Source organism: Tamandua tetradactyla, chromosome 1 (assembly GCF_023851605.1).
Source record: "Tamandua tetradactyla isolate mTamTet1 chromosome 1, mTamTet1.pri, whole genome shotgun sequence".
Classification (NCBI taxonomy): domain Eukaryota; kingdom Metazoa; phylum Chordata; class Mammalia; order Pilosa; family Myrmecophagidae; genus Tamandua; species Tamandua tetradactyla.
The window spans coordinates 8618664-8644980 of NC_135327.1; the positions used below are offsets into that span (position 1 = coordinate 8618664).

At 49.6% G+C, this 26317-nt stretch overlaps 1 protein-coding gene across 5 annotated transcripts in view; it reads right to left on the reverse strand.

The window, feature by feature from the left end:
* Positions 1 to 25235, reverse strand: part of L3MBTL1 (L3MBTL histone methyl-lysine binding protein 1) — a 39376-nt gene extending 14141 nt beyond the window's left edge. For 3 of the 5 annotated variants that reach the window (XM_077168182.1, XM_077168187.1, XM_077168179.1), the window contains exons 1-19: positions 25182 to 25235; positions 19537 to 19682; positions 19150 to 19376; positions 18760 to 18901; positions 18395 to 18545; positions 18141 to 18261; positions 17385 to 17469; positions 8198 to 8286; positions 7581 to 7685; positions 6506 to 6641; positions 6019 to 6110; positions 4614 to 4765; positions 3590 to 3774; positions 3373 to 3458; positions 3072 to 3182; positions 2476 to 2590; positions 1525 to 1624; positions 1147 to 1344; positions 1009 to 1058 (exon numbers count right to left, since the gene is read on the reverse strand). In XM_077168182.1, coding sequence (XP_077024297.1) covers positions 1009 to 1058; positions 1147 to 1344; positions 1525 to 1624; positions 2476 to 2590; positions 3072 to 3182; positions 3373 to 3458; positions 3590 to 3774; positions 4614 to 4765; positions 6019 to 6110; positions 6506 to 6641; positions 7581 to 7685; positions 8198 to 8286; positions 17385 to 17469; positions 18141 to 18261; positions 18395 to 18545; positions 18760 to 18901; positions 19150 to 19376; positions 19537 to 19672 — 2281 coding nt within the window. In that variant the 5' untranslated portion in view covers positions 19673 to 19682; positions 25182 to 25235. Of the gene's footprint in view, positions 1 to 1008; positions 1059 to 1146; positions 1345 to 1524; positions 1625 to 2475; positions 2591 to 3071; positions 3183 to 3372; positions 3459 to 3589; positions 3775 to 4066; positions 4144 to 4613; positions 4766 to 6018; positions 6111 to 6505; positions 6642 to 7580; positions 7686 to 8197; positions 8287 to 17384; positions 17470 to 18140; positions 18262 to 18394; positions 18546 to 18759; positions 18902 to 19149; positions 19377 to 19536; positions 19683 to 25181 lie in introns of all 5 variants that reach the window. The other 2 variants (XM_077168191.1, XM_077168185.1) reach the window with 1 other exon arrangement.
* Positions 25236 to 26317: the final 1082 nt, after the last annotated feature.

The following is a 26317-nucleotide window of genomic DNA, read 5'->3' on the forward strand; positions in this document are numbered from 1 at the left end:
GGCCAAGTGAGCTGCACTAAGCATTTCCCATAGATTAACTCGGTTAAGCGTCACCCCACCTCCTGAGGGAGGTGCCATTACTACCCCGGTTTAACAGATAGGTAGACTGAGGCACAGGGAGGTGAGTCACCCCACAGTGTCTCACAGCCTGTAAAAGGTAGTCTGCCTTTAGAACTGGTCTTTTAGTCACTAAACTATATCCTGCCCAGGTAACACAGAGACTGTTCCCAAAGAGGAAATGAAATAGCTTGGGTTTTGCCCAGGAACTGTGCAATGTACCAGATGATTTCTCAAGGTTTCTTCTCGCCGTAAAACAATGTGTACTCAATTCAACTGAAGCAAGATTCCCAGCGTCCCAACAGCATCTCAGGTCTGTGCCAGCAGCGCACAGCAGAAGTCAGACCCGAGCTGAGATCCCAGCTCGACCCCATGTGAGGTGAATGACCTTGGGCAAATGACTTCATCCTGAGCTTCACAGTCTTGTCAGGAAGTTGGAGATAAAAACATCCACATTCCTGGATGTTTGTGAGACTCAGAAACAGTACACATAAAGTACCTGGCCTGGAGGAGGTGCATGGCAACCACTATTATTTCAGGTAGCTGACATCTGAAAAGCAGGTATTATCCATGATTTCAAATGAGGAAACTGAGGCTTGGATATGCTAAGTGACAGAGTTAGGAAGTGACAGCACAGCCTCCTTCTCAGGAAGCCCAGAGTCAGAGGCAAGCAAAGCTGGAGGCATCATCCCGCTTCAGGGTGGACACCCAGGAGCCCAGAGGGGCCCCGCAACTTCCCACACACTCAACACAAGGCCTTGGGGCAATGGGGCTGGAGCCCAACTCACACAAGGCCTATCCCATGCTCTTGCCACTGCTCTATGGTCCCCAAATTTCTCAAACGAAGAAGTGCCTCCCTTCCTATGGGCAGCTCAGGTCACTCTTCCCATCAATTACTGAACACCCTGTGAACCCTGTAGAGGACATGTGAGCAGATAACTGGGGACTCACTATGGAAATCCTCCTGCGGCATCTTCCGGTACTTTGGAGGGCGTCCGATCCTGGAGAGAGGGACCAAGTCGGGGGCAGGGAATCAGTCACTGGCCCGAATCCGGGGAATCCCAGGCCCTGACCCCCTGCTCTCCGCACCGGCCGTGATGGCGAGGCTTCTTCCTTGGGGAGAAGCCTGAGAGGCTCCTCTTGCGGGTTGGGGCCTCCGTGTCGGACAGCTCTGCTTTCAGCCGGCTCTGGTTCCTCTCAGCCAGTGGGCAGCCTGAGAGGCAATGGTGAGCTGTAAACTTGCCTGTAACATGGCCAGAGCCATCACAACCAGGAGTGGGGCACTTCCTGGGGAAAAAGAAGGCATAAGTTGGGCTGCATCCACTTGTCCCCACAGAGCCCTCCCTAGCCCTGGAGGGGCTTGGTGAACTCTGATCGTTCAGAGAAGTCCTGGTAATCACAGTAGGCACAAAACAGACTCTTTCTGAACAGTGTATGAGGGTCTCTTAGTAGAGATCTTTCACTCACCGGTGGTGAAAGCTGTACTTGGAGGTCCTCGAGTGCGGCAGGGTCTTATAGCCGAGAGGGGGACAGCCCCCAGGGGAAGCAAAACTGGGTTCTCTGGGCCCTGGGGGGGCAGGGAGAAAACAGATCAGCATAGGGTCCTAAAGGTTGGGAGCAGAGGTTGGGAAAAATTAACACCAGGAATGAGTTGCCCAGGTATAGGGACCCTGAGCCAGACTGTGACACCATCTCCTGCTACTGGATATCTGCCTCTTTTTGGGAATAACGGCTTGGCTCTCAAATATTTTGCTGCAAGGAGAATGTTTTGAAAGGCGACTCCTCAGGGAAAAAATTGACCGAAAGCTGAAATGGGCACAGGTGTACCTTAGAGGCCACATCAGGCAGATTCATGCTATACTCTTTGTTTGTTTCCCTGTTTCATCCTCAAGAATTTAATAACCCTTTTTAGGCTCTGTCCATGCTTGGAAGAGAACATTAGAGAAGGATCAGCACCCCAAATGAGACAAATGTGCAACAGGGAAGTCTGCAGGGTGAGAACTGGGGTTGAGCAGAGCAGTGACCTGAACCCTAATCCCTGCCTATATAGAGGACTAGAATTTTAAGGAAGCCAGCATCTCCTTTGAAAGCACAAATTCATGCTCAGGCTGGCTCTGCTAGATGCTTAGAGAACTCCCAGGGTATATAACTACCTCCTAAGCATATTCTCCCAATGAGCTGACCCTTTCACAGCTCAAACCCCTAAAACGAGGGGAGCCAGAAACAATGCTTCTGTAACAGAGATTTCTGGGGTGGGGAGGACGGGGTATCCCAGGGCTCACTGCGGAGCACCAGAGCTGTGTGTCAGACCTGGGGATTGTGACTAACAGCCCCCTCTGGGAAGCTAGAGGAGGGGAGCTTTCAGGGGGACAGGAATGAGACCTGGGGAAGAAGGTCAGAGGTCCCTGCAGTACATACGGAGAGGAGGCTGCAGGGGATGTCCTGTTTTGGAGCACCAGCCTGCAGGGTGGATGTCTGGGTGGTCAGAGTCAATCCAGAAGTCATAGGCATGGCTCCAGCCATCAAAGTGGAGCTGGGGAAGAAAGGCCCTTGGAGGTCAGGCGTTCCTCATAAGAGCCCAGCTCAGGCAGGAGGTCCTCCCGGCTCCAGGAGGCTCTCCCCATCCCTGGGGCCTGTCAGAAGCAAGATCCTGGATTGGAAGAACCAAGGGGCCAGCCCCACAATAATCCCCCTTGGCTATCACATTTTCTAAAGGCTTCACTCACTAACTCACTGGCAATTCCCATCAATCCGTGGGTAGAACAAGGATTATTATGCCCATTTTACAGATGCGAAGGTTAAGGCTCAGGGAAGGAAAATGCTATCCCAAATCCACAAAGGCAGTTTAGAGATGAGGCTGGAACTAGAACCAAGATCTCTGGCCTCCAGGCTATAGCTCTCTTCCCCACAATGCAGAGCCTCCTTTATGCCACCTCATGCCTTGCTCTTGACCTCTAACCCGTCTACAGGCTTCCTGCCCAACCAGTCTGTCCATGCCCCGAGTCCCGGGCCACCTTTATTCGGTGGTCCTCCACATCCTCCACGCTGGCCACGCGAATCAGGGCTGGGTTCCTGCGGTCCACAGCCTCCAGCTTCATGTTTACCAGGAAGCTGTGGGGGAGTCGCTGTGGAAGACAGCAGCCTTCAGGCCAAGACGAGCTAAGCAGGGCCAAGGCCCCGAGAGGGGAGCCCAAGCGCTGTGCCTGGGGAAATTGCCGCCTGTGCAAAGGGAGAACACAGGACCTCATCGTGGTTTGCCTGCATGTTCCATGTCTTCCTGAGCTCAGCCCTGGGGGGCAGGGAGAGCAAACGTACCACCTTGAAGGCCCAAGTGGGCACAGGAGACGTGCCGGTTTCTTCCAGATACTTCTCCCAACAGAAGGTATCGGGGTCTGGATAGTCTAGAGGAGAGGATGAGAACTATGTCTAGCCACCCAGGAGCTCCTGGGGAAGAGCTGCACCCAAGAAAGACCGGGACAAGGAAGGGGCAAAGGTGGATGGAGTCCCCCCTCCCCACCCCACCCGCAATCACCACGGCCAGCTCCTTGCACAAGGCTCCTGGGGCGGACAGGCACTAGTCGCAAACAAGCAGCTTCGCCATCCCCACAGCTCACAGGCTGTCTGGGAATCCTGGCTCGTATTCTCCTTCTTGCCTGTGGCTCCCACTCCAGCCCTGCCCCATCTGAGCCTTTTTTGTATTGAGCTGGTATAATATTCCTGGGAAGGGAAGGACACACCTTTCTTAGCTTCAGACTCCCTGTCCCCTTGCTGAGGTGGTCATCGAACGTTCTTCCCTTAAACCTCCATAGGGTCAGGGTTTAACAAGGTTCAGGCTCTCCTAAAATCTAAGGAGTTCTCAACGCCGAAGCAAAAAAGCTGAGACTCCAGAATTTATCTGTCCCCTTACCTTAACTGTAAAGACCCAGGTATGAAGTATGGGTGAGAGATCAGGGGAGAGGGGTGGTGGGAACAGGCCTGGGAAAGGGAGTGTGCTCGGGCTGCAGGTCACCTTGTGGAGGGGTGAGGGGCTTTCCTTGCTTCTGGCACCAGCCCACAGGGTGGATGTAGGGGCTGCTGGGATCACACCTGAAACCCAAGAATGCCTTAGTGTCCAGTGTCCCAAGTGGAACTCTGAGGCCCCGGACCTGCCATCCCATGCTGGCATGGCTTCAGGGCTCACCCTTCTCCTTACTCCTACTGAGTTAGACTGAGACAGCAGATGGGAAAATCAAAAACTACAACATCAACTGAAAATTCTGACACTTCTGCAATGTCTAAGGGGAAATCTTGAATCCCATGATTTTCACCTTCACCTTAGTATGTTTAGATGAAACTTGAATATTGAGGTGTATTTCTTATGGCATGCATCAAGTCCACATTATCTGATGCACTATCACCACCTCCCTAGCCCCCCAGCTCCTTAACTCCCCACCTCTGTGGGCACGATCTGAATATGAAGACTAGGCCAAGGCCACGGTGGCTGAGGTTTGAAAGTTGCTGGCCCTGGCCTCCTGCCACACCCTCACCCCCAGACCAAGACGGGGCCCTCCCACTACCAGTAGTCGTAAGTATCATCCCAGTTGTCAAAGTGCACCAGGAAGCGGCTGTCCACCACGTCAGTCACACTGGCCACGCAGACGAGGGATGGGTTCATGCGGTCAACAGCCTCCAGCTTCATGCCCACCTGGAAGCCCAGGGGTGGGGGACTCTGCGGGCAAGAAGACGGGCTGCCATGGCTGGGCCCAGGCCAGCTGGTGCTAGCCAAGAGCCCCCCGGCGTAGGAAGAAGTAGGTTCTCTAGATGTAATGGATAGTGGGTAGGGGAGAGGGGGGGAGGAATCAGCTGAGAGAAGAGGGTCCCTCCTGGGCAGGACCATAACCCCTAGCCCTGAGCCACTCAGGAACATCTGGCTACCAGGTACAGGTAGAGAAAACCTCACTTGTGGAAGAAGATAAGTGACTGACAGGAGGCTGTGAATTTACCCAAAGAATGTGGCAGGCTGAGCATAAGGGCCCTCTATCCAGACAAGCTTGGCCTCGTGTGGGCTATGGCGGCTAGGCCAAAGGAGAGCAGGTGGGGCAGGAGAGGGCTGCCATGTGCTTCAGGGAGGAGGGAGGGGCCAGGACTAACTGGGCCCCTGCCAGGTACCAGACATGAGCAAAAGACACTGCCTCACTGGGTCTTTACAAAACCCTGTGGGATAGGTATGATCGCCCCCATTTCAGAAGGTAGATAACCTGTCCAGAACCATACAGCTAGGCAGTGGTGGGGCCAGGATGTAAACAGTGTGACTTATCCATAAAAGTCTGGATTCCTTGTCACAACAGCACGTGGGACCCTGCGGCCACTTGGTGATGCAGGGATGGTTTCTGAGGCTGGACTGGTGAGAGTAACTGCCCCAGGTTCAACAGCATGATGGAGTTCAGAGACCCTGGCCTGAGGGGACTCTGGGTCTTCGAAATGTTAACATTTGTGGTGGGGTTCTCCATTTCTCTTAGTTCTTTTGCTTAGAATTATGTGAGATACTTTAACTGCTGCATAAAGCTGCCAGCTGCTCTGACCAGAGAAAAAGACAAGAGCTGAGGTATGGGGAATGAATGGGAGAGACTCAATGTTGGTCAAAAGGAAAGAGAAAAGAGCTCCCAGGATAAAGGCTTTGACCTTACACCAAAGAACAGCAGAAAGGGAGGACACGTGACCATCTCGGGGTCTGGCATGAGGGAGTGGGCCAGGGGCTCTGAGGGGACGTGCTGAGGAGTGGATTTCTGCAGTAAGGAAGGAGGGAGGGCACTGGGGAAAGTCCTTCCCTTCTTCGACCCCCCAGCCATGTTCCCATTTGTGTGAGCATGTAACAAAGCTGAGAGCACCGAGAGCTGAGCTCTCTTCTGATGGGTCAGATCCCTGAGCCGGCTGCGGGGACTGTCCCAGGGGCTGGTGGATACTCTCACTCAGGACACTCACGTGGCTCTGGCTCGCAAACAGGTGCTTGGGGGCAGCTTGAGCTCTTGTGCTGCGCAGGTACTGGCTCCAGTTGAACTCTTCCTCCTTGTAACCTAGGCCCCTCGGGGGGGGGGGGGCGGGGGCAAACAGAGCACTGTGCAGAGGCTGGGCCGCAGCAAGGGCACCCCCCACCGAAGCAGCACAATCAGGCAGCCCTGAGGACCCCACACCCATCAAGAACCTGCCCAGGGACCCCCTGCCAAAGCAGGACACAGTGGGTGGACAATGAAAAGGCAAGGCCAAAGCAAAGCCTATGGCTTGTGACCAATTTGGCCCCAGGACAGAGTTATATCAGGATGCAAGGAAAAGCAGGCCAGCTTTGGAAAGTGAAGCAGGGTCAGAAACTCAGGCTGGAAGGAGGGGAACCAAGGGGAAGATGGGACAGGGCATGAACTCTGGTGGAGGAGGACTTATTGCCTCACCACGACCAACGCCAGCTGGGACTTACCTTTGGGGGGCTGCAGCTTGTGCCCTGTCTTCTCGAACCAGCCAGCAGGGTGAATGTCAGGGGAGTTGGCATTGATCCAGAAGTCGTGGCATTCAGAATACCCATCAAAGTGCAGACGCAGGCGGTAGCCACACACCTGGCCCGGTGAGGGGGAATCACAGGGACTCCAATGCCAGCAGACATCCCACTCCTCGGCCCTCACCTCTCCTGGCTAAGCCTGTGGACTCAGGGGCTCTAATGCCAGCAGGCTCCCCACTCCTACCTTTCTTCATTCCCAAGATTTCCTGAGCTGAGCTTTGTCCAACACTCTCCTGTCCGACAGTAAGGACAGAGCCCAGCAGTTCATGTACTCAGATAGGTGGACTCTCTAGGACGTCTCCCTGCCCTTTCTTGCCCTAGACAGAACCCAGGGGCATCTACCAAGGCTCAGGCCTGCTCAGGGACCCTGATGACTTTCCTTCTGCTCCCTTCTCTTACTGCACCCCACAGACACACTGTTTTAGCCTCACTGAGCTAATGGCAGCTCCTCAAATGTGGCAGCCTGTTCCATGCCCCAGAACCTTTGCTCACTTTGCTTCTTCAGCTCAGAATGGCTTACTCATTCCCAGCTCATTTCTCAAGACTCAACAAAGGAGGCCCTTCTATGAAGCTTTTCCTGCCCCCTCAGGCAGAACTGACCACTCTTTTCCTGTGCCTCCCTGTTCACGCCTATCACAATCCCTGCAGTAAGCCATCAGCGTGTTTGTCTGGGGATCCCTACACAACTATGAGCTCAGAGAGGGCAAAGACCTGGTTTGACTCATGCCGACTCCCTTCCCCCTCAAATTCTTTCCCCTTCCATCCACCCCCAACGCATTCAGTAATATCACCACCCCATAACACTTCATCTGGTTTTTTGGTGGGTTTTTCTTTTGACCTCCCGTGTAGTCCCAGCACTGTCCCCTAGCAGCCTGTGTGCTTTCTGAGGGCAGGGCAGTGTCCCCGGTGTCTCAGGCCAGACCCTCCACGCCCCCGGCAGGCTCCATCAATCTGCCCTGAGAGACAGCCACAGACGGTGGTGCCCGGCCTAGCTCACCTCGGCCACGGTGAGGATGAAGTACATGGACGGGTGCTGAGGGTCAATGCCTTCCAGCTTCATGCCCAGTTTGAAGCCATTCTTGTTATGAGTGACTGCCTGGTACTGTCAACGCACAGATTGGAGAGGACCCAGGTTCCATCCAGGCTTACCCTCGCCTAATGAGCTTGGGGAGGAGGAGCTGCCTTTAGGCCCCATCTGCCTGGTACTGCCAAAGGGGCAGCTTATTTGGGAATCTTTAGGGCAGGAATCCAGGCAGGGGTAGAATAGCTCCCAGATCCCTTGAAATATTTCATGGGCTGAGTGAGGGCTAGACTTAAGATCCCCTTTCACCCAAGTCATGGAAAGATCAGTGTAAAGAATTCAAAAAAGCACAGGCCAGTATTAGGGGCGAGCCTGGGTTCCACCTCCCTGTTCCTTCCCACCCCCGGAGCCCCCAACAGTGTGCCCTTTTCTACTCTAGGCCCCTCACCAGTCTCTCCCCCTCCATTCTGCCACTCTACCGAGGGATGCCAGAACTCAAAATTAAAAAAAACACCACCACAAGGCCTGAGTTTGGTGCTGAGTCTCTGGGCTGGGAAGACAGGCTCTTCCTAGGTGGAAACTGCCCAACTCACGTCCTGGAAGAGGCTGACCGGGGCAGTGATGGCCTTCTGCTCCTCTAGGTAGGACTCCCACGACCAGCTTTCCTTCTTCTCGCCTGATACTATGGAGAGGAGACAGACAGACTGACCCCGGGCTGCTCCAGATGTACTGCTTTCCTCAGTTTCCCTGACTGAGCCTGAGCCTAACCTCTACAGCCAGCCTTGATCTGTAGACACCTGGTGCCCGCCTGGCATCAACCAGCCACAATGGTGCCAGACACAGGGGGCTCAGACCTGAGGCCCCACCAACTTCTTTCCATTCCACCCCCACCTCAGGCCACTTCAGCTGAAGTCCCTTGATTATAGAGCAACTAACTACTGCTTGGTATGCTCTGAGGTTACAAAGTCTCAGCCGCAGGGGGACCCTGCTCTCAATCCTCAGACAAGTAATACAGGACAAAACTGAGTGACACATTCTTAGCAAAGACACTCAATAACAATGCCACCTAAGCACACAGGAAGAAAAAAGGAAAAAGAGAAATGAGAGGGAAAACATAGAAAGAGGAAGAAATGGAGAAAGGGGATATAACAAAATATTAAATCCTCTTTTTTCAATTTTTTTTCCCTTGAACACATATAGGTGCACACAGAGACACAAACGATGTGTGCTTGGGGGCCCACAGAGTAAGCAAACTGATTCTACAGCCCTCTCGGACATATGCCATCTGCACACACAAACACACATTCACAGACACCCACTATCAGCAGGCTACGCTGGCCAGGTCCAGTCCACACATGGCAGTCTCGCTGTCCTAGGGCTGGAGAGATGAACTCCCCTGCCGGGGCCTCATTTAGGCTGAATTGGCACTCTAGCCTAAAACACAGATGAGAAAGACTCTTTAAAAGCTGGATTAGTTGGCTACTGGGTGAGGTTTTGACCAGGTCAGCATGAGCTTCCTTCAACTGAGGTCAACACAACACTAGACAATTGAAAGAGGTAACAGCTAACAAGAATCACTTCATATCCTTTGGATAAATAGCTCCAGCTTCTTCTAGATACTTCTGTGTCTTAATTCTGCCATCTATGAAATACAGATAATTTCACCTCCCACACACGGTTCTCTAAGGATTAAGTGTGTATAAAAGACCCTTATGAAATTCAAAGTGCTGGACCTGTGTTAATCCTCACCCCGAGGTCTCCACTGGGTCTGCCTGACTCGGATGCTGGTTGTCTTGCTCTGGCTCACTTGGCCACTGTTCTGGATCTTTCAGACTTGGAATGGCTCGTCACTTAGAACTTTTTTGCCTTAGTTGGAACCTAAGCGGCTAGGAGCACGTGCCATTGGATGGAATCTTGAGATCCTAACCACCTCTCCCAGTTGGGCCAAAGGAAGTGTTTTCTTCATCAACTGATCACCCCAGCCATCAGATCTCTCAGAGGCAGACACTGATACATCAACCTATGACACATCTCTTCCCAGCAGAAGGACCATCCTCACTCATCCTGAGTGAAACCTGGATTGTCCCTTAGAACAATCACTTACCATCTTCCCTAAAGAAACTCTCCACTTCTCCCACTTAATCTTTATCCAAACTCACTGAGCAGGGAAGAGAGAGGGCTTCAGGATGCCAGGATTCTTACCGTCTTCCTGTTTCTTGCTACTGGAATGCTGCATTGTCCTGTGTAATCCCTATTTACTTTCTCCAATCCACTGCTACTATCAAGTCCTTCATCAAACCCATTTCCTTCTCCCTGGATGATATATATATATATATATATAAAATCTTTTTTCTTTTTTTTTTGATTCACCCTTCCCAAACCACAGCATAAGCTAAGAAGCTGACTACTTGCCAGATTTCTCATCTCAGGTATCTCGTCAACTCTGAATTCACCTCCCATCAGCCATACTGCTGTATGGCCAAGCGCTAAGACCCTCTGCCACAGTAGAGACCTCTGATCAGCGCTCTCGTCACCTGTCATCTCTTACCCTCCCACTCCCTCACCCTGCCACTTCCCTTCCCGGGACACGAATATCCTGATCATTCTCACTTGTCATAATGTATAGCAAGTGTACAGCCTTTTTAGCTTACCACTATACACTACTCTCATTATGTGCTATGCCTGGTGCCACGCGGATTCAGAGACATTTCAGTGACTTCATATACATGGTCTTCTTTAATCTCACAATGCCCTGAGGTCACAGGTGGGGCTTGCAGCAACACCTTTCACAGGTGAGAAAACAGATTAAATGTACTTTACTGGAGAGAGGCCTGACCCCTGTTTTAGTAATGACTGGATTCTCTCCCTGATCAAGCCCTCAGCCTCCAGTTTTCTGCAGCCTTTCCATGGTGAACATCGGGCTGAGCCTTAAGGCATGTCCCCAAGCTCAAATAAGTCCCAAGGCTCCTATGTGTGGTTGTGGAATTCCTGTACTGCACACAGATACCCAGTCAAGGGGGTGAATGGAGGCTAAACTCTAGCCTAGACTCCTTGCTAAGCCATGTGCCTGAGTCTGCTATGAAGAAAGGCTGCCTTTTACTACTGGTCTGCTACTAAGAGGAACCTTTTAACAATTTGTACAAAGACACGATATAGGCTGGCCACGGTACTGTTTCCTCTCTTGACTTCTAGAAATGCTCTTTTGCTTATTTCTGTTTCCTTAAGCCAGATGCTCAGTGTGCCCAAAACCAAACTTATAACTTCTTTGCCAAGCCTGTTTCCCTTTCAGAATTCTCTATGATAGTCAACGGCACCACCATCTATTCAGTCGTACAAACCAAGAACTTGGGAAGTGATGCTTTACTCCTCTTTTTTCACTCGCCAGGATCCTATAGTCACCGAGTCCTGCAGATTTCAACTCAAAAGTATCTCTTAAATCCATCTCCTTCTCTCCAGGCCCACTGTCCTTCTTGCATTGAACCTAGTCCAAGAACCACTTTTTTTTTTTAAGGCTGCTCATGACATTGCAGCTTGCTATCCCCAGGGCAAATGATCTGAGAGAAGGAGAGAGGAAAAGTTCCCAAGACAGAATCTTCAAGGTCTTTTATAACCTAATCTTAGAAATGACATACCATCACTTCTGCTGTTTATCATTGGTCACACAGACCAACTCTGGTACAATATGAGGGTGGGGGAACTACACAAAGGTGTGACTATTGGGAGGTGGGGATCATTGAAGACCATCATTAGGCTGGTTGCCATGGAAAGTTTCCTTTACTTATATTCATTATCCTTAAAAATCTTTTGGGCCAGTCAGTCAATGGGCCAGCATGTGCTTACATACCATTTCCTCCTCAATTATCCAAATGAACTTCGGAGCTGGAATTGACTATAGGAAAGCTCTTCTAACCCATATACCCATTTTTTGCTCAAATTCATTAGGATGGTATGGTAGGTTGAATCATGTACCCCAACAAAAGGCATGCTCTTAATATTAATCCCCTTTCCTGTGGATGGGAACCATAAACAGGACCTTCTGAAGACGTTATTTTTAGTTAAGATGTGGCCCAAATGAATCAGGGTGGATCTTAATTCACTAGAGGCCTTATAAAGGCCAGGAGTCAGAGAAGGACACACAGGAGCCAGGAGCCAGAAGTTGGCAGAACCCAGAAGAGCAGATGGAAGAGGAAAGAGAGCATCGTGTGCCTGGAGGCAAAGAGGCAAACCAAGGAACCCCAAGGAGTACAGCAAGCCAGCAACCAGTATACCACAGATTCCTGGGAGAAAGCACAGCCTTGCTGGCATTTTGATTTTGGACTTCTAGTCTCAGAAAATGTGAGCCAATAAATGCTTATTATTTAAGCCAACCCATTGTGTGGTACTTGTCATAGCAGCCCTGGCAAACTAAGATAGATGGAATAGGGAAAATTTAACCTGATTCAATATTTCAACTTTAGAGTATCAGTATCTTTTTATTTAAAAAATCTGAATTCATCTTTTGTTTATAGTTATTTTAACGATAAAATACAAGAACCCAAACGTTGAGTTAAATTTAATTTTCACAGGTCAGTACTCCTTTAAGTCAATGTTACTTTTTTCATTTCCCCCCAAAATATGTATTGAATGTTATTTTGTGCCAAGTGCATGTTAGATATTGTGCTTTATTTAACATAAGAGAAATAATCGTTTTCCTAATAATCCTACTGTCTACTACGGGAGGGAGAGGATAGATTTGCCAAGCACTGAAACAGGTGCTATGTGAAATATGAAAGTCAGGAAAATATTATCCTTGCTCTAAAGAGCTTAAAAATCTGGTATATTACTCTTTCAATTATTCATGTAAGTTGTTAATTGGTATAAACTGACCTTATCATATGGTCGGCCTTGTGATCGAAGGACCTCAATTCATCTCTCTCAGACTTATCCTGCTGTCAGAATATATCTAAAATGTTTCTTTGCTTTAGGCTGCACAATGACTTCTTATTTTCAACCAAAACACCCCCCACAAATCCAATCACCTTCCAACAGCACATTAAGCCCTGTGAAACAGCAGACCCTATCACTCGAGCTTCATCATGCACTTCCATGCCCCGTGCCTCCGAGCCTTTGCACACACTGAACCCCTGCCTCAAAGATTCTACCCTCACCTTGTCCCATCCTCCGGACCAGTTTTTCTCACCCTTCAAGACGTAGCTATCATCTGGCACTCAGCACAGGGCTTTACACAGAATAGATACTCAACCAATGTCTGTCAAACGAAAGAGTAAAAGGATGGATGAAGGAATGGAGGGAAGGAGGAAGGAGGAAGAGTCATTCATCTCATGAAAGCTTCCCTGACTCCATGAGGCAGTTGATGCTGCAAGAGTCATTTGTATCTACATACTTCAAACACAACACTTTTTAAACTATTACTTTCTTTTTTTTTTTTTTTTTTTTTTTAAAGGAAAGACAGAGAGAAGGAAGGAAGGATAGAAGGAAGGAAGGAAGGAAGAAAGGGAAACATCTTTAAAGATTTTCTTGTTTTATTGTATTTTGTTTTTTTGTTTTTGTTACATGGGCTGGGGCCGGGAATCGAACCGAGGTCCTCCGGCATAGCAGGCAAGCACTTTGCCCGCTGAGCCACCGCGGCCCACCAAAACTATTACTTTCTTAATGACCTGCTTGAATATTTATCTCTGCAATTAGACCATGAGCTCCTTCAAAGCTGCTGTTAATTACCATGAACTCTTAGCATCCAGCACAGTGCCTGGCACACAGTAGGCACTTAGAGTTTGTAAAAATAAAGACCAATAATGGAAATACTACATATCAAAACTGTGGGATGCAGCCAAGAGAGGGATTTAAGAGGGAAGTAACAGCCATAAACGAATACACTTGAATGGCTGAAAATTAATGAGCTAAGCATTGGTCTCAATAATTAGAAAGAGAAAAGCAAAATACACATGCACAAAAAGCGGAAGGAAATTTTTTAAAAAGGCAAAATTAACAAGCCTCTGGCAAAATAGAGAGAAAGCACACATAATAGCAAGAGAAAGTAAAAAAAAAACAGATATTGCTGCATATCCTGCAGACATTAAACAGATAAGAGGAGATTATGAACAACTTTATTTTCTTTTGACAAATAAAACCCTTCCTAATCATCCAGGTTCATCCTACCACTACACAGTAGTCAAACTGCTCTCTTGAGTCACCAGTGTCAAAATCCAATGACCTTTCCTCATTCCTCAGCCCTCTTAATCTCCAAGAACCAATAACCACCCATTCTATCCTAAAAATGTTGTTCTTGCTGTACTCTCTGCTTCCATTACAGGTTTCTTCTCCTTCTTCTACCCTGCTCCTTGATGGTAGACCCCCAAATACGAAGACAGTACTTTCTACCCTTCTTGTCTCGTTCTGCTCACTTCCTCAGAGAGCTCCTTCAGCACAGCTTCGGTCATTTCAACATAGATACTTCACAAATTAAGGTTTCTAGCTCAGACCTGTCACTACAAGGAGAGACAGAAATTGTAAAGAAAAGAACAGAATGCCAAGGTTCCAAAACGATTGATTACAAGCAATTATCAGGCACGCTGGTGTGCTGGCTTCTCATTTCAAATTTGCCACAGATGTTTCTGAGTATTTGTCTATTCATATCAGCTCATTTTAACATGCACAAAGTTTAATCAAGAACCTTGTATTTGCATTTAACATTGACTCACAATGATTCACACCCTGGGATCCCAAACTGAAGAAGTTGGGCTCCATATGCTATGATCTATTATTTACCCAGTGATAGCCATTAAAACTGCCATCATGGTTTCTAGGAAGTACTAATGGACGTTTTTGAAACTCTAATCATGGCCATGGACCATCTCCCTAGAAAAATGAACAATTCACAGAAATTTGCCTGTGAGTTTAGATCCATGGACCTCGGTTAGGAAGACCTTACTGTAAGAGGCATATTGATCTATGTACTTTATACTGTTGGACTGAATCACTCATATATGAGTTTTTTCCTCACTTCCTTACATTTCAATATAAAGTCTATGTCTTATAAAAATATTTATGTAAGGCACTAACCATAAATACTGATAAGCGGATACAATAAAAATTAAAACTTCCTGTTCTTCAAAAACTTCACTTAGAAAACAAAAGGTATACAGATTTTTTCCTTCTTTAATTTTAAATTGGCTTATGAAACATTGTACAAATAGGCTTTATGATGATTATTTAGTTTTTTTTTAATATGCCTATGGATAAGTTAACTTAGATACCCATGTTAGGTGGTTAAGATTCCCATATGTTAACTGTAAAAATATGTGTATCTTCATATTTCCCTGAAATTGGGAAAATATTTAACAACTAGGTCATTACTTTAGCAATGCAGATATCTGTAAGAACTTTCTACTTGATATTTTAAGAACATTTCGTTTTGACAGCTGATTAAATGGTATCTAAGTTAGTGTTTAATCTAAAAATTTAAGAACTTTGCTATTTGAATATGTAGATTTTTTCCTTGTTGCCTTAATTTTAAATTGGTATATGAAACTCACCGTACAAACACAGGTTTTACAATGATTCTATGGATACTTTATTTAAATATGCCTATGATTAAGCTAACTAAGATATCCATTGTTGGTGATTCTAAGTGTATTGTTTGTTTTCTTAAATAAAAAAAGAAAACAAAAGGTAAGCCACAGATTGTGATAAAACATTTGCAATACTTGACGAAGGACTTGTATCTAGAACATATAAAGAAATAAGAAGACAGATAACTCAATTAAACTGGGAAAATGTATTTCTAAGGTAACTTTAAGGAAATAGAACAGGATATTTCTAGGACTGTTGTGAATCTGAAAAGGCTATAACAAGTTGGTCCTGAATATAACAAGTGCCACTACCCATACTTGATCAGGATGGAGGCAGAATGAGAGATGACATGACAGTATCAGACAGTTTCTGTAAACCTAGAACTGCTCTAATAAAAAAAAGTTTTAAAGAGAGAATCAGAATAGCTATAAATAAATAGACACATTGGTGTGTTAGCAAATGATCGTTCATGTACAAAGGTGGAGGACGTATATAAGACGGCCTGAGAAGACGTATGAGTTACCTGACATCAGCTAAAGGATGAAACAGGAGGACTTCACTCATCAAAGGACACTGCCTCAGGCCTCTCACTTTTCTCACCTCTGTCTTTGCAAGAGTGCCTGCATGTCCTCACCCATGTGTTCTCAATATTATTTTCTACCTGCTTACTCTAAAAAACAAACAAACAAACAAAAACACACTGCCTTGCAGAGTATTTTTTGCAGATTTCCATCAGAGGCAGAGATCCCAAGAAAGAAGAAAAAGCACCCAGAAGTACATGTTTCCAATGTTAAACTATTGAAAACTCCATGAGGACCAGATACAACAGGTCTGCAAAACACGAATCTGATAGCTGGCCATTAAACTGCCAAATAGAGAGCAGATAAAGCACATTCTCCATAGACGCAGGGAACTCGAGCAACCCCACTCTTCTACCCTGAACCCCAAATATCTCTGGTCGAAGACCCATGTAATTGTCTGTCCACTGACAGCTTTTCTTCCTTTGGGAGGGTAGGGGTGGGACTAAGAGTGGGAAAAGGTAAAGAGGGAAAAAGCCCAGAAATCAATGCTACAAAAATGTTCACACTTGAGATGGTAAGTAGAAGAAATCAAATAACTTGTGCTGGTCAACAGGACCCAACTAAAAGAATGTGCTTTCCTAAATAAGACAAAGCAGTTGAGCCAATACTAGTAGAACAGTGTCCCCTTCCTCTGTCTATATCTTAAAAGGCTACAGACCAATAACGGGTAAAGCCCTTGGTTTCTGATGTGACAGCTTGGGAGAAAGTCAACAGTGAAAATTTGGCTTGACTGCCATGACTGGCAGAGGTTGTCAGAGGTACTGTAAAGTTCTGAGGTCCTCCAGTTAGATCCATGCAGGCAGGATGATATCCTAAGAACTGACCTCATCCTTCTGGATCCCTTAGCACAGCAAAGACAGTGTCTCACACAGCTGGACCATGGTGTAAGAGGAACCACCAACATACAACTCATCCATTCACCTACTGAGACATCTGCTGAGCATCTACTCCATGTCAGGCTCTGTGCGAAGTACCAGGGATACAATGATAATAGATTGTGCTTCCCTGTTTATGGTTTAAGTCTTTGGGGAGGAAGACGGACTAAACAAATAATTAATAATATCCAGGCCATTACAAGTGTGATAAATGCTGCTTAGCTTCAGTTGACAGTGGACACATGGGAATGCGGAGATGGCAATGGAGAAGGCTGGAGGGCCAGAGCTGATTATGACCTCCATTCCAATTTTTTTTTTTTTGGCATAGGCGGGCTCCAGGAATCAAACTTGGGTATCCAGCATGGTAGGCAATCCATTCCATTTTGATTAGAATCAAAGAGTCAGAAGAGAACCCAAATAGGAAAGTCAGATCAATGTCCAATGCAGGCTTACCCACACCATGAAAGGGGAACAATGACACGTAGTGCTAGTTAAGGCTGCTCCAGTCTTCAGTTATGGAGCCAGACCTCACAACTCACAACTGGGTAACAGATGATACACAAACACATGATATAACTCCAAGAACACACACATCCTAATGCACAAACCAAAAACACTGTCTCTCTCACACAGATGCTAATCTGGGCTCACCTATACAGGCACAACACACCATCACAATCAATACCCACACTCCCAGGCTCACATCTTTGGTATATACACACCTCACAAGAATATATACACACAGGCCACCATACCAGGCAGGCTGCTGCTCCATTCCTCACTCTCCGGGGTGCTAGCAGTGGGTTGTCCCTCTGGATCCTTTCCTTCTTCTTGCTTCTCCTGTAGAAGGCAAGCCTGATCCCAGCTTCCTGTCCTCGCGGGCTGGGGTTAAGCCCCAGCTCTGACTTTGGTCCCTGCTTGGTTCTCTAGGCACATAAAATTCTGTCCCAAATGGGTGGAATTTCTCCTAGGCCATTGGCAGGAACACAGCTCCAGGAGACATTCTCCTAGTGCCCAGGCACATACTCATATGAGTACCCACGTCTTATGTACCCAGCCAGCCTGAAGTCCTCCTCATTCTCAGGTGGAACTGAAGACTTGAAAACAACCCCTGTGCTGGTTTTACCTGACCCATGGAAGGAACCTTTGGGTTCTGTCTCCACCCTTTCTGCAGTTGGAATCCTGTGCTCCCCAACCTCCGGGCCAAGCTTACGGGCTGTGGTGATGGACTTTCACACCTGCCCACACATCTCCCTGGGTGCAGTTCATGCCAAGGTGTCTTAGCTCTGATACTAGATTGAGGTGGGAGCCCCTAAAAAGCAGGGGAGTGATTTATTCATTTCCCTGCAGCTGGCTACAGGACCTGACTCAGGACGGGACCCTGGGATGTGATGAGGGCATCACTGCGTGCGTCTTCTCTTGAGGGACCTGGACTGATGGGGTGGGTGGTCACTGGGAACTGAGGCACAGCTTCTAGCTTCCCCCTTCCCTCCCCACTGCCCTGTTCTTACCATGGACTCAGGCTCTGACTCCTCCTCCGAGGGACTCTGGTACTCCCTGCGCTTTCGCTTCTTCATAGGTTTGAGCAGCTCGGAGGTGCCAGCACAGCTTGAGTTCTCCACTATGACTGACCTGAGGGAGGGCACTCTGAGGGAAAGAACCACCCGCCCTGTGCCACCCCACCCCACTGCTAAGTCCCGGAACAAGAATGGGGCTTCGGAAGGATGAGGGGTGCGCAAATGGGGCTGCAACCCCCGCCCCTTACCGCTCCTCGAAGAGCTGGGGGCAGCCATCCTTGGAGGAGCCGAGCCCCGGGCCAGCGCCTCGCTGGGGCCCGCACGCGTGGCACTGACACGCGGCGTCATCCTCTGGGGGGTCTTGCAAGGGATCCTCTGGAGGGTCCTGGGGGAGGTCGGCTGGGGGGGCCCCGGGGACTTCAGGCCTCCCACACCGTCGCAGCCCCGCTCAGGCCCACGGCCCGGGTCCCACCTCCTCAGGCTCCATGGCGGGCCCCGCCCAGCGCCGTGGGTCAGGACCACCCCCCGGGGCTCACCTGCAGGCCCCGCCCCTCGGGCCCCGCCCCCCACCCCCGGCGCGGGCCCAGCTCCCGGCCCCGGAGGGCGCGCCTACCCGGCTGCTGGGTGCCCGCGTCGCCACCTCCCGCCCCAGCCTCGCCATCTTCGTCTCCGGCCCCGCCTTCCCGCCGCAGCTGCGGGCTGGGCGGCTGCTCCGCTCCCACCATGTTCAGCGGCGCGTACTCGCTTATCCGGAACTGGAGGGGGAAGGGCGCGGACCCACCTCCGAGTCGGCTCGGATCCCGTCCCGCCCCGCCCCCGCCACGCCCCCAGGGCCCCGCAGCCTCACTCCCAACCACGGTCCCAAAGCCCCTGGGGTGCCCACCCCAGACTACTTTCCTCCGGCCGCACCCCAAGCCACGCCCCGGGAGACCCTCCCTCCGAGCCCCACCCCCGGGGCCCCTCGTTTCAGCATCAGGCCCCGCCTGTCCCCGCAGACACTGACCCGCAGGCCGCTCCCAGGAGGCGGGGCCGCGGCCTCGGTCCACTCCAGGAGCCGCACGGTGCCGGCGCTGGAGCTGGCCGCCGGCCCAGTGCTTAGGTGCGGCAGCACGGTGGCCAAGGCCCGGTCGCTGCCGGCCGCCCGCTCCGGGGCGCCCACATGGATTGGCTCCCGGGGGAAGCATGACACATCCAGGGCACCGCTGGGCAGGCCGAGGGTGGCCGAGCTGGCTGCGAACAGATACACGGACAGACACGACACAGGGGAGAGCCTGGTGGCCCTGTCCCAATCCTGCCATGTGTGACTGGGCAGGGGAAAAGTCATCTCCTCCCCAGGGACCCACACCTGCGCAGGGGCAGGGAAGCTCCCCAGACCCCCAGCGTGGCCCACCTGGGATGATGAAGGTAGTAGCCGGCAGGTGTGGGCCCGCACCTGGGCTCTCTCTGGCCATCAGGTGCACGCTGACCTCTCCCGTGGTGGGCCCTTTCAGTGTCCTCAGCAACTCCATTTCAGCATGCCCCTCCATCCTGGTAGGTCTACAAGCACCGAACACAGCCTGATCAGTAAGGGGCCTGTGCCACAAAAGCAGAGACGGGGGTTCACAGGTGGTTCAGTGGTAGAATGCTTGCCTTCCATGCGGAAGAGCTGGGTTTGATTCCTGGACCATGCACCACCCCCACCCTCCAAAAAAGAAAAGAAAAAAAAATAGCAATGTAGATGGGAAGGGAAGTGGATTCTTTGAGATGGAGCTGGCCAGTTCCAGGTCAGCAACCTGCAGAGAAAAGCTTCAGCCCTGAGGGCGGTAGGGTGTCTCAGGAGACCAGCAACTGGTCTGGCTGCCGGCTCCGCCAGGTCACTGAGCGCTCCAGCCAGGCCCTGCACTCTCCCCAGGTTCCTCGGTAAGATGGGGCGATAGCACGTGGGAGGGTGCTTTGTCAACTGGGATGTTGTAGGGGCCATGGCTCAGGACAAGGTTCTGTCTGGCCGGCTGTCCTCAGGCCAAGTTCAAACACATTTTTCTTGCCATGACCCTCATCCCCACTAGGATCACCTCCTTTTCTGTTTGGGATTCAGAGCCCTTCAATACCAGGTTCCTCTGAACCTCTACAGGGTTCATCCTGCTGGGAACCGGGCTCTCTTCTGATGATAACATTCGTTTATGCCCCTTGCTCCCCACTCCCACCTACCCCAAGAACAGAGGGGGTACGCAAACAACTATAGAACAAATCGTGCATCTGAAGAGCAAAGAGATATGAGAACACAGGCAGTACGTGATTTTGCTTTAATAAAGCTAGGGCAGCAGAAGCATTTAATAAATAATTGATACACTCATTTGAAAAATATGTGAAAAAAACTCATGATAACAAATATACTTAATATCTACCATTTACTCAACTCCTAAAAGGTGTGGGCCACTGTGCTAGATGCCTTACAGCACCATTTCATAGAATTTTCTGTGATGACGGAAATGTCCTATACCTATACTGCCCGATACATAACTGCCAGTAACCACATGTGGCTGCTGAGCGCTCAGAATGTGACTAGTGTGACTGAGGAACTGAATTTTTATTACAATTAAATTTAAACAGGAACAGTGGCCGGTGGCTACCATACCCAACAGCCCAGCTTTAAACATATTATAATTGGCCTGTTGATTCTACTTCCGAAACACACCTCAAAGTCTGATCACTTCTCTCCATCTCTACTGCCACCATGCTACTGCCAATCACCATCAGCTCTGTTGGACTTCTGAAATCGCCTCCTAACCCATCACCCTGTTTTCTTTTCCGCCCCCCTAAAGTCTTTTCTCAAGTTAGAGAGAGCTTTTAAAACATGAACCAAACCACATCTTATCCTTATTTAAAATTCTTCAGTGGCTCTGCTTTGCCCCTAGAATAAAATCACGTATTATCCTGATTTAAAATTCTGTGGATACCCTACAAAATCTGGTCCCTGTCTTCTCTCTGACCTCACTCTCCACCATCCTCCCCCTTGTTCTCTATCCTCCCCAGCCTCTGGTTTCCTTCTTTTGCTTGGCCAGTGCTCTGAGCCTCTGCCTTTGCTGGAATGCCCTTCCCCAAGCTCTCTGCGTGGCTGGCTCCTTCTCATCATCCCAGCCTCGGCTCAATGGTCACCTCCTCAGAGAGGCCCTCCCTGACCACTCGATTGAAAGCAGCATATGCCTGGCCCACCACTGTCCATAAAATTACTACCTTTACTTCCTTCACATCCTGCAATATAATGCAGAGTAAATTTCATTTATTTTTTCCTATGTTTGCCAATCATCTCCAATGAGTGTAAGTTCCATGACAGCAGACCTTATCTGTCTTGCTCACTGCCCCAACACCTAGAACAGTATATGGCATACAGTAGGCGCTTAAGAATACAGAATCCATTCTCCCTATTATAGAGCCAATTATCAAGTAGACAAAGGCTAGACATAACCTGGTTAATTAAGGCAACACTCATACCAAGGTTTGCCTTCCCCCTTTTTAAAATTATAAAACTGAATTCCCTGAATTTCAATTCTGATCATTTTGCTTTACACAGCATAAGTACTCGGATCTTTTAAAATTCTTTTATATGGAGTTAATATTTTTATTCAAAACATTGGCAATCAACTGTGTGATTGTGAAAACCTCGTGTCCGATGCTCTGATGTTCCTTTTATCTACCTTATCAACAGACGAGTAAATCGTATGGAATAAAAATAAATAATAGGGAGAACAAATGTTAAAATAAATTTAGTAGATTGAAATGCTAGTGATCAATGAAAGGGAGCAGTAAGGGGTATGGTATGTATGAATTTTTTTCTGTTGTCTTTATTTCTTTTTCTGAATTGATGCAAATTGATGCAAAAATTCTGAATATGCAACTATGTAATGATATTGTGAATTACTGATTATATATGTAGAATGGAATGATCATACATTAAGAATGTTTGTGTTTGTTGATAAATTTTTTAAAAATTTAAAAATTAATTAAAAAAAAGTAAAAAACAAAAACATTGGCAATCATTAAAGGAGTGAACATCATTACTCCCGAAAGACTTCCAGTCTATTTGGAAACCCACCACGTGTTTCAGGTCTACCAAGGAAGGGTGACAAGGTGGACTGGTCTTTCAGGGCAGGTGTGCTGTCTTTTGCTCAGGAAAGCACCTACTAGATATCACCTCTTTTCTGTGCTCTGGGCCCTGAAATCACAGTCACAAACAAGACAGTGTCCTCATGAAACTTACATTCTAGAGAAAAGGGATGAGGATGGGGTTGGAAATATAAATGTGAAAATCATCGTGTACAGATGGCATTTTGAACCGTTGAACTGGTAAAGGAGTGGGTATTACAAAAATAATGGTGGGAGATTTGGAACACACCAACATTTTAGGCTGAGAGGAGGAAAAGGATCTAGCAAAAGGGACTGAGAAGAATCCTGCAGTGAGGTGAGAGGGAATCCAGAAAAGTACAGTTCTGGAAGACGAGTGAAGAAAGTTTTCAAGAAAGCGGGACTGCTCAATGTTGTTAAGTGGCACTGGCAGGTCAAGTCCAATGAGGACTGAGAGCTGACCATTTTGCAGACAAGGATGCCATCAATAACCTTGACAAGAGTCACTTCAGAGGTGTGGCAGACACAAAAGTGCCTGGAGTGGGTTCAAGGGAGAAATCATTCATTTGTTCACTATTTATTGAGCACTTACTATGTCAGTCACTGTTCTGGGCAATGCAGATTTATCAGTGAACAAAGCAGACAAAAACCCTGCCACAAAGTCTACATACTGGTGGGGGGGAAGTAAAAGAAGGGCTGGTCATTGTGGAAGGATGAGAGAAAAGAAAGTTTTTAACTTAAAGAAAGCATGGAAATGGGGTGGTAGTATTTGGAAAGTGAGGTGCTCTCAAGGAAGGATGTGCTTGTTTGTTAATAGAAGATACTACAGCATGCTGATAAGCAGGATGAAAATGAGCTTATAGAGAGGGACAAACCGACGGTACAGGAGAAAAGGAATGATTCATAGAAGTCAAGTCCTTGAATGTGCAGGAGGGGATAGGATCCAGGTCACCGGTGACGCTGAGACCCATCACAGGTGGTTGTGGGCTCCTGGTTAGCAGCACCTACTGTTTCTGTGCTTTTCTCCCCAGCAATAAACCCAAAACTGCCTTCTCTGTCATTTGAACTCACTCTGTCTCAATACCTAACTACCACTCTCATATCTGCAGCTGACAGAGCACTTTCATAAGCATAGTCCTACTTGATCCACACGGCAGTCGCACAAACCTGACATGGCTCCAAAGCCTAAGCCAACTGCCAGGAATCTGCCCACTCCTGGTCACACCCTCAGAAGCCCTTGGTGCCACTTCTGGGCCTCAGCACCTGCTGTGCCTTCTGCCTGGCACCCTCTCCACATCCCATACTTCTGGAAAATCCATAAACATCCTTCATGATCCAACTAGAGTGACACCTCTTCTCTGAAGCCCTCCCAGCATTCACCCCCAAAACAAAATTAATCACTCTCTCTACTTTGCTCCATTTCACCCCAATTTAACCATGCGTTTACTCGTCCATCTCCCCCAGAGACAGCAAGCACTTTCTTGTAAATCTGTAGCTGAAGCACCCGGCATACCAAGAGCCTGACCCAGAGATTGCATTCAACAAATGTCACTAAATGAATGACTCATAAAGGTGGGAGTGAAAAATGGTCAGTAATAGGAGGAGATGAAACAAAGGGCACTGAAAGCCATTTATGGTTTAGCCATTCTTGCCCCAACACTGTTTCCTTCTGGGGCAGAAGGCAATAAAATGAAGGACCCGGCTCCTGGGAAGGCTGTGCTGCCTGCTCTTGGCTGTGGGTGCTCTTTGGGAATCGCCTAGGGCAAAGGAGGTTCCTTGACCAAGTGCCCTCTCCAGTCTAGAAGATATGGGGCATAAAGGCCATGCCCCTTACCTCAATTTGGGACCTTGGGACAGTTTGAGATCTCCGCTGAGCTATCTGGCAGTTCAACTCTTCCCTCTGCTCAACGCTGGCGTCCACCCTCCCCAGGTGACAGTCCCAGGGGCAAACTCCAGTAAACCTCCCAGACTCAAATCTCCCACTCAGAATCTGTTTCCAAGGAAGCAGATCCAAAATAACCACTGTATCCCCAGCACCCGGAGAGGCGTCGAGCCCATAGTAGGTGCTCAGTAAATATTTAGTGAATGAATGCGTCCTTGTTTAACCATCTAGGTCTGCCCAGCTTCTTCCACCCCACTCCACTCCGTGACTTGCAAGGCCTTGCACACAACAGATACCCAATAAATACCCTCGTTTTAGGTGCTGGGGGTGGGGAGCTAGCGCCCCAGACTGATATTCCCCCACCCCCGACGCACACGGATCCCCAGTGAGACTAAGGACCCCAAACTTGGGGTTTGGGCTCCGCCCCGCCCCCACCCCACCCACCCGAGGGGGTGGCAACGGCCCGGCGAACGGGGGTCCAGGGGTTCGAGGTGCGCGACCCGCCGCTGCCTTTGGAGTCCTCCCGGGGCTGGCACAGACAGCGCGGGCCGGGCGGCCACTGAGCCGTCAGCTCCGCAAAGCGGTTACTTTTGAAAACGCCAACATGGCGGAGTTCTTTTTATTCTTTCCCTTGGTGGCAAGAACAAAATTCCCGTTTTTCGGTATAAAATTCGAAAATCGATGGTGGGAATGAGAAAGTTTGCCGAACGACCCATCCCCTAAGAAATCCCCAACCCCGCCCTCTACACCGTCCGCTCCGTGAATAAAAAACTCTTCATTGACTGCATTTCTCTAAAGCGAAGGCTCCTTCCTTCCCCCGCCGCCGACATCGCGGGCAGCAGCCGCCGCCGCCGGGCCGGACCCGCCCGCCGGCCCCCGCCCTCGGCCCAGAACCCTCGCACTCGGGCTTTCTGGAACCTCCCCTCAGCCTGCGCCCCGCGCCGGAGGCGCTCGGAAGGAAGGGGGCGCCGGGGCCCCGAGCACTCGCCGCGCTGGGTGGGGCCGGGCGGCGCGCAGTCCCGGGACCCGGGGGTTTCCCGCCCGCCCCTTACCTGCAAGGCCAGCCCGCCGCAGCCCAGCGCGGAGCTGTGAGCCGAGCCCTGCGCCGCGCGCCTGCGCGCACGAGGGGGCGGGCCCGCCTCCCCCCACCCCACGCTCCCGCGCGGACCTGGCGCCCCCAGTGTCTTTGGAGAACGTGAGCCCGGGGTCCGCCAGCGCCAGAGCCCCCTCGGCTTCCTGCGAGGCCCCGGCTGCGTGGGCGTAATGCCTTACAGCCGCCGTGGCCGGTTTGCTCCACAGGCGAGTTGTTTCGAGATTCTTCCTCCCCCCCCCCCCCACCCTTTGCATCACAGTCAGGAGCGCGCAGGGGCGCGTAGCGACCCCTGGAACAGAGAGCCAGGTAAGACCCTCGGCCCCGAGCTGAGTGGTGGGTGACAAAAGACGAGGCTTGCGCCCCAGCCAGGTCACTTCACTGCCCAACGCCTTCCTAGCGTGCCTAGCCGCCACCTAGAGAAGGGAGCCAAGGAGAGTTAGAAGACTGCCCCAGGAAGGGTGAAGGGCCTGTGCGATCAGGCGACACAAGGCCCCGGGCGGCGTGGGTTCTGGTCCTGGCACTACCTGGCCTAAAAGGCTCATCGGCCGCATCTGTGTTCGGGTGACCTCTCCACCATTGGTCTGGGGCACATCATTTTATCTGACTGGGCCTCCATTCCTGTGTGTAAAGTGGGGATGACCGTCCCCTACTTCATGGCTTCTGGCTTGTTTTCAGTAATGGTTCCTGTTGTGGCGTTGGGTTCAGCAAGCCAATGTGCCTCCGTGCCTGTTTCCTTAAATGATCTCTCTGCCTCTCTCTCCTCTTAGTTTTTGTAGCATCAGAATGCCTCTCTCTGTTACACACATCTGAAGCTGTATTCACATGCATGTGTGAAATTCAAGAGGTTGGGAGACTGCAAGCTGCAAGAGGGAAGGAAACCCGTTAGTTTTTTTATCCCTAGCTCCCTGGCACAGAACTTTATGCAGAGTGGGTGCTCAATAAATACCTGTTGTTCTACTAAATAGTGTACTGCATGCAGATGAAAACAGGGCGGCCTGTGGTACAGCCCAGAGCCCAACCCGTTTTCTGGCACCAATGATTAAATCTAATCCCTTCTTACAAATAAGGAACTTGAGGTCCGTTTAGCCAAAGGTG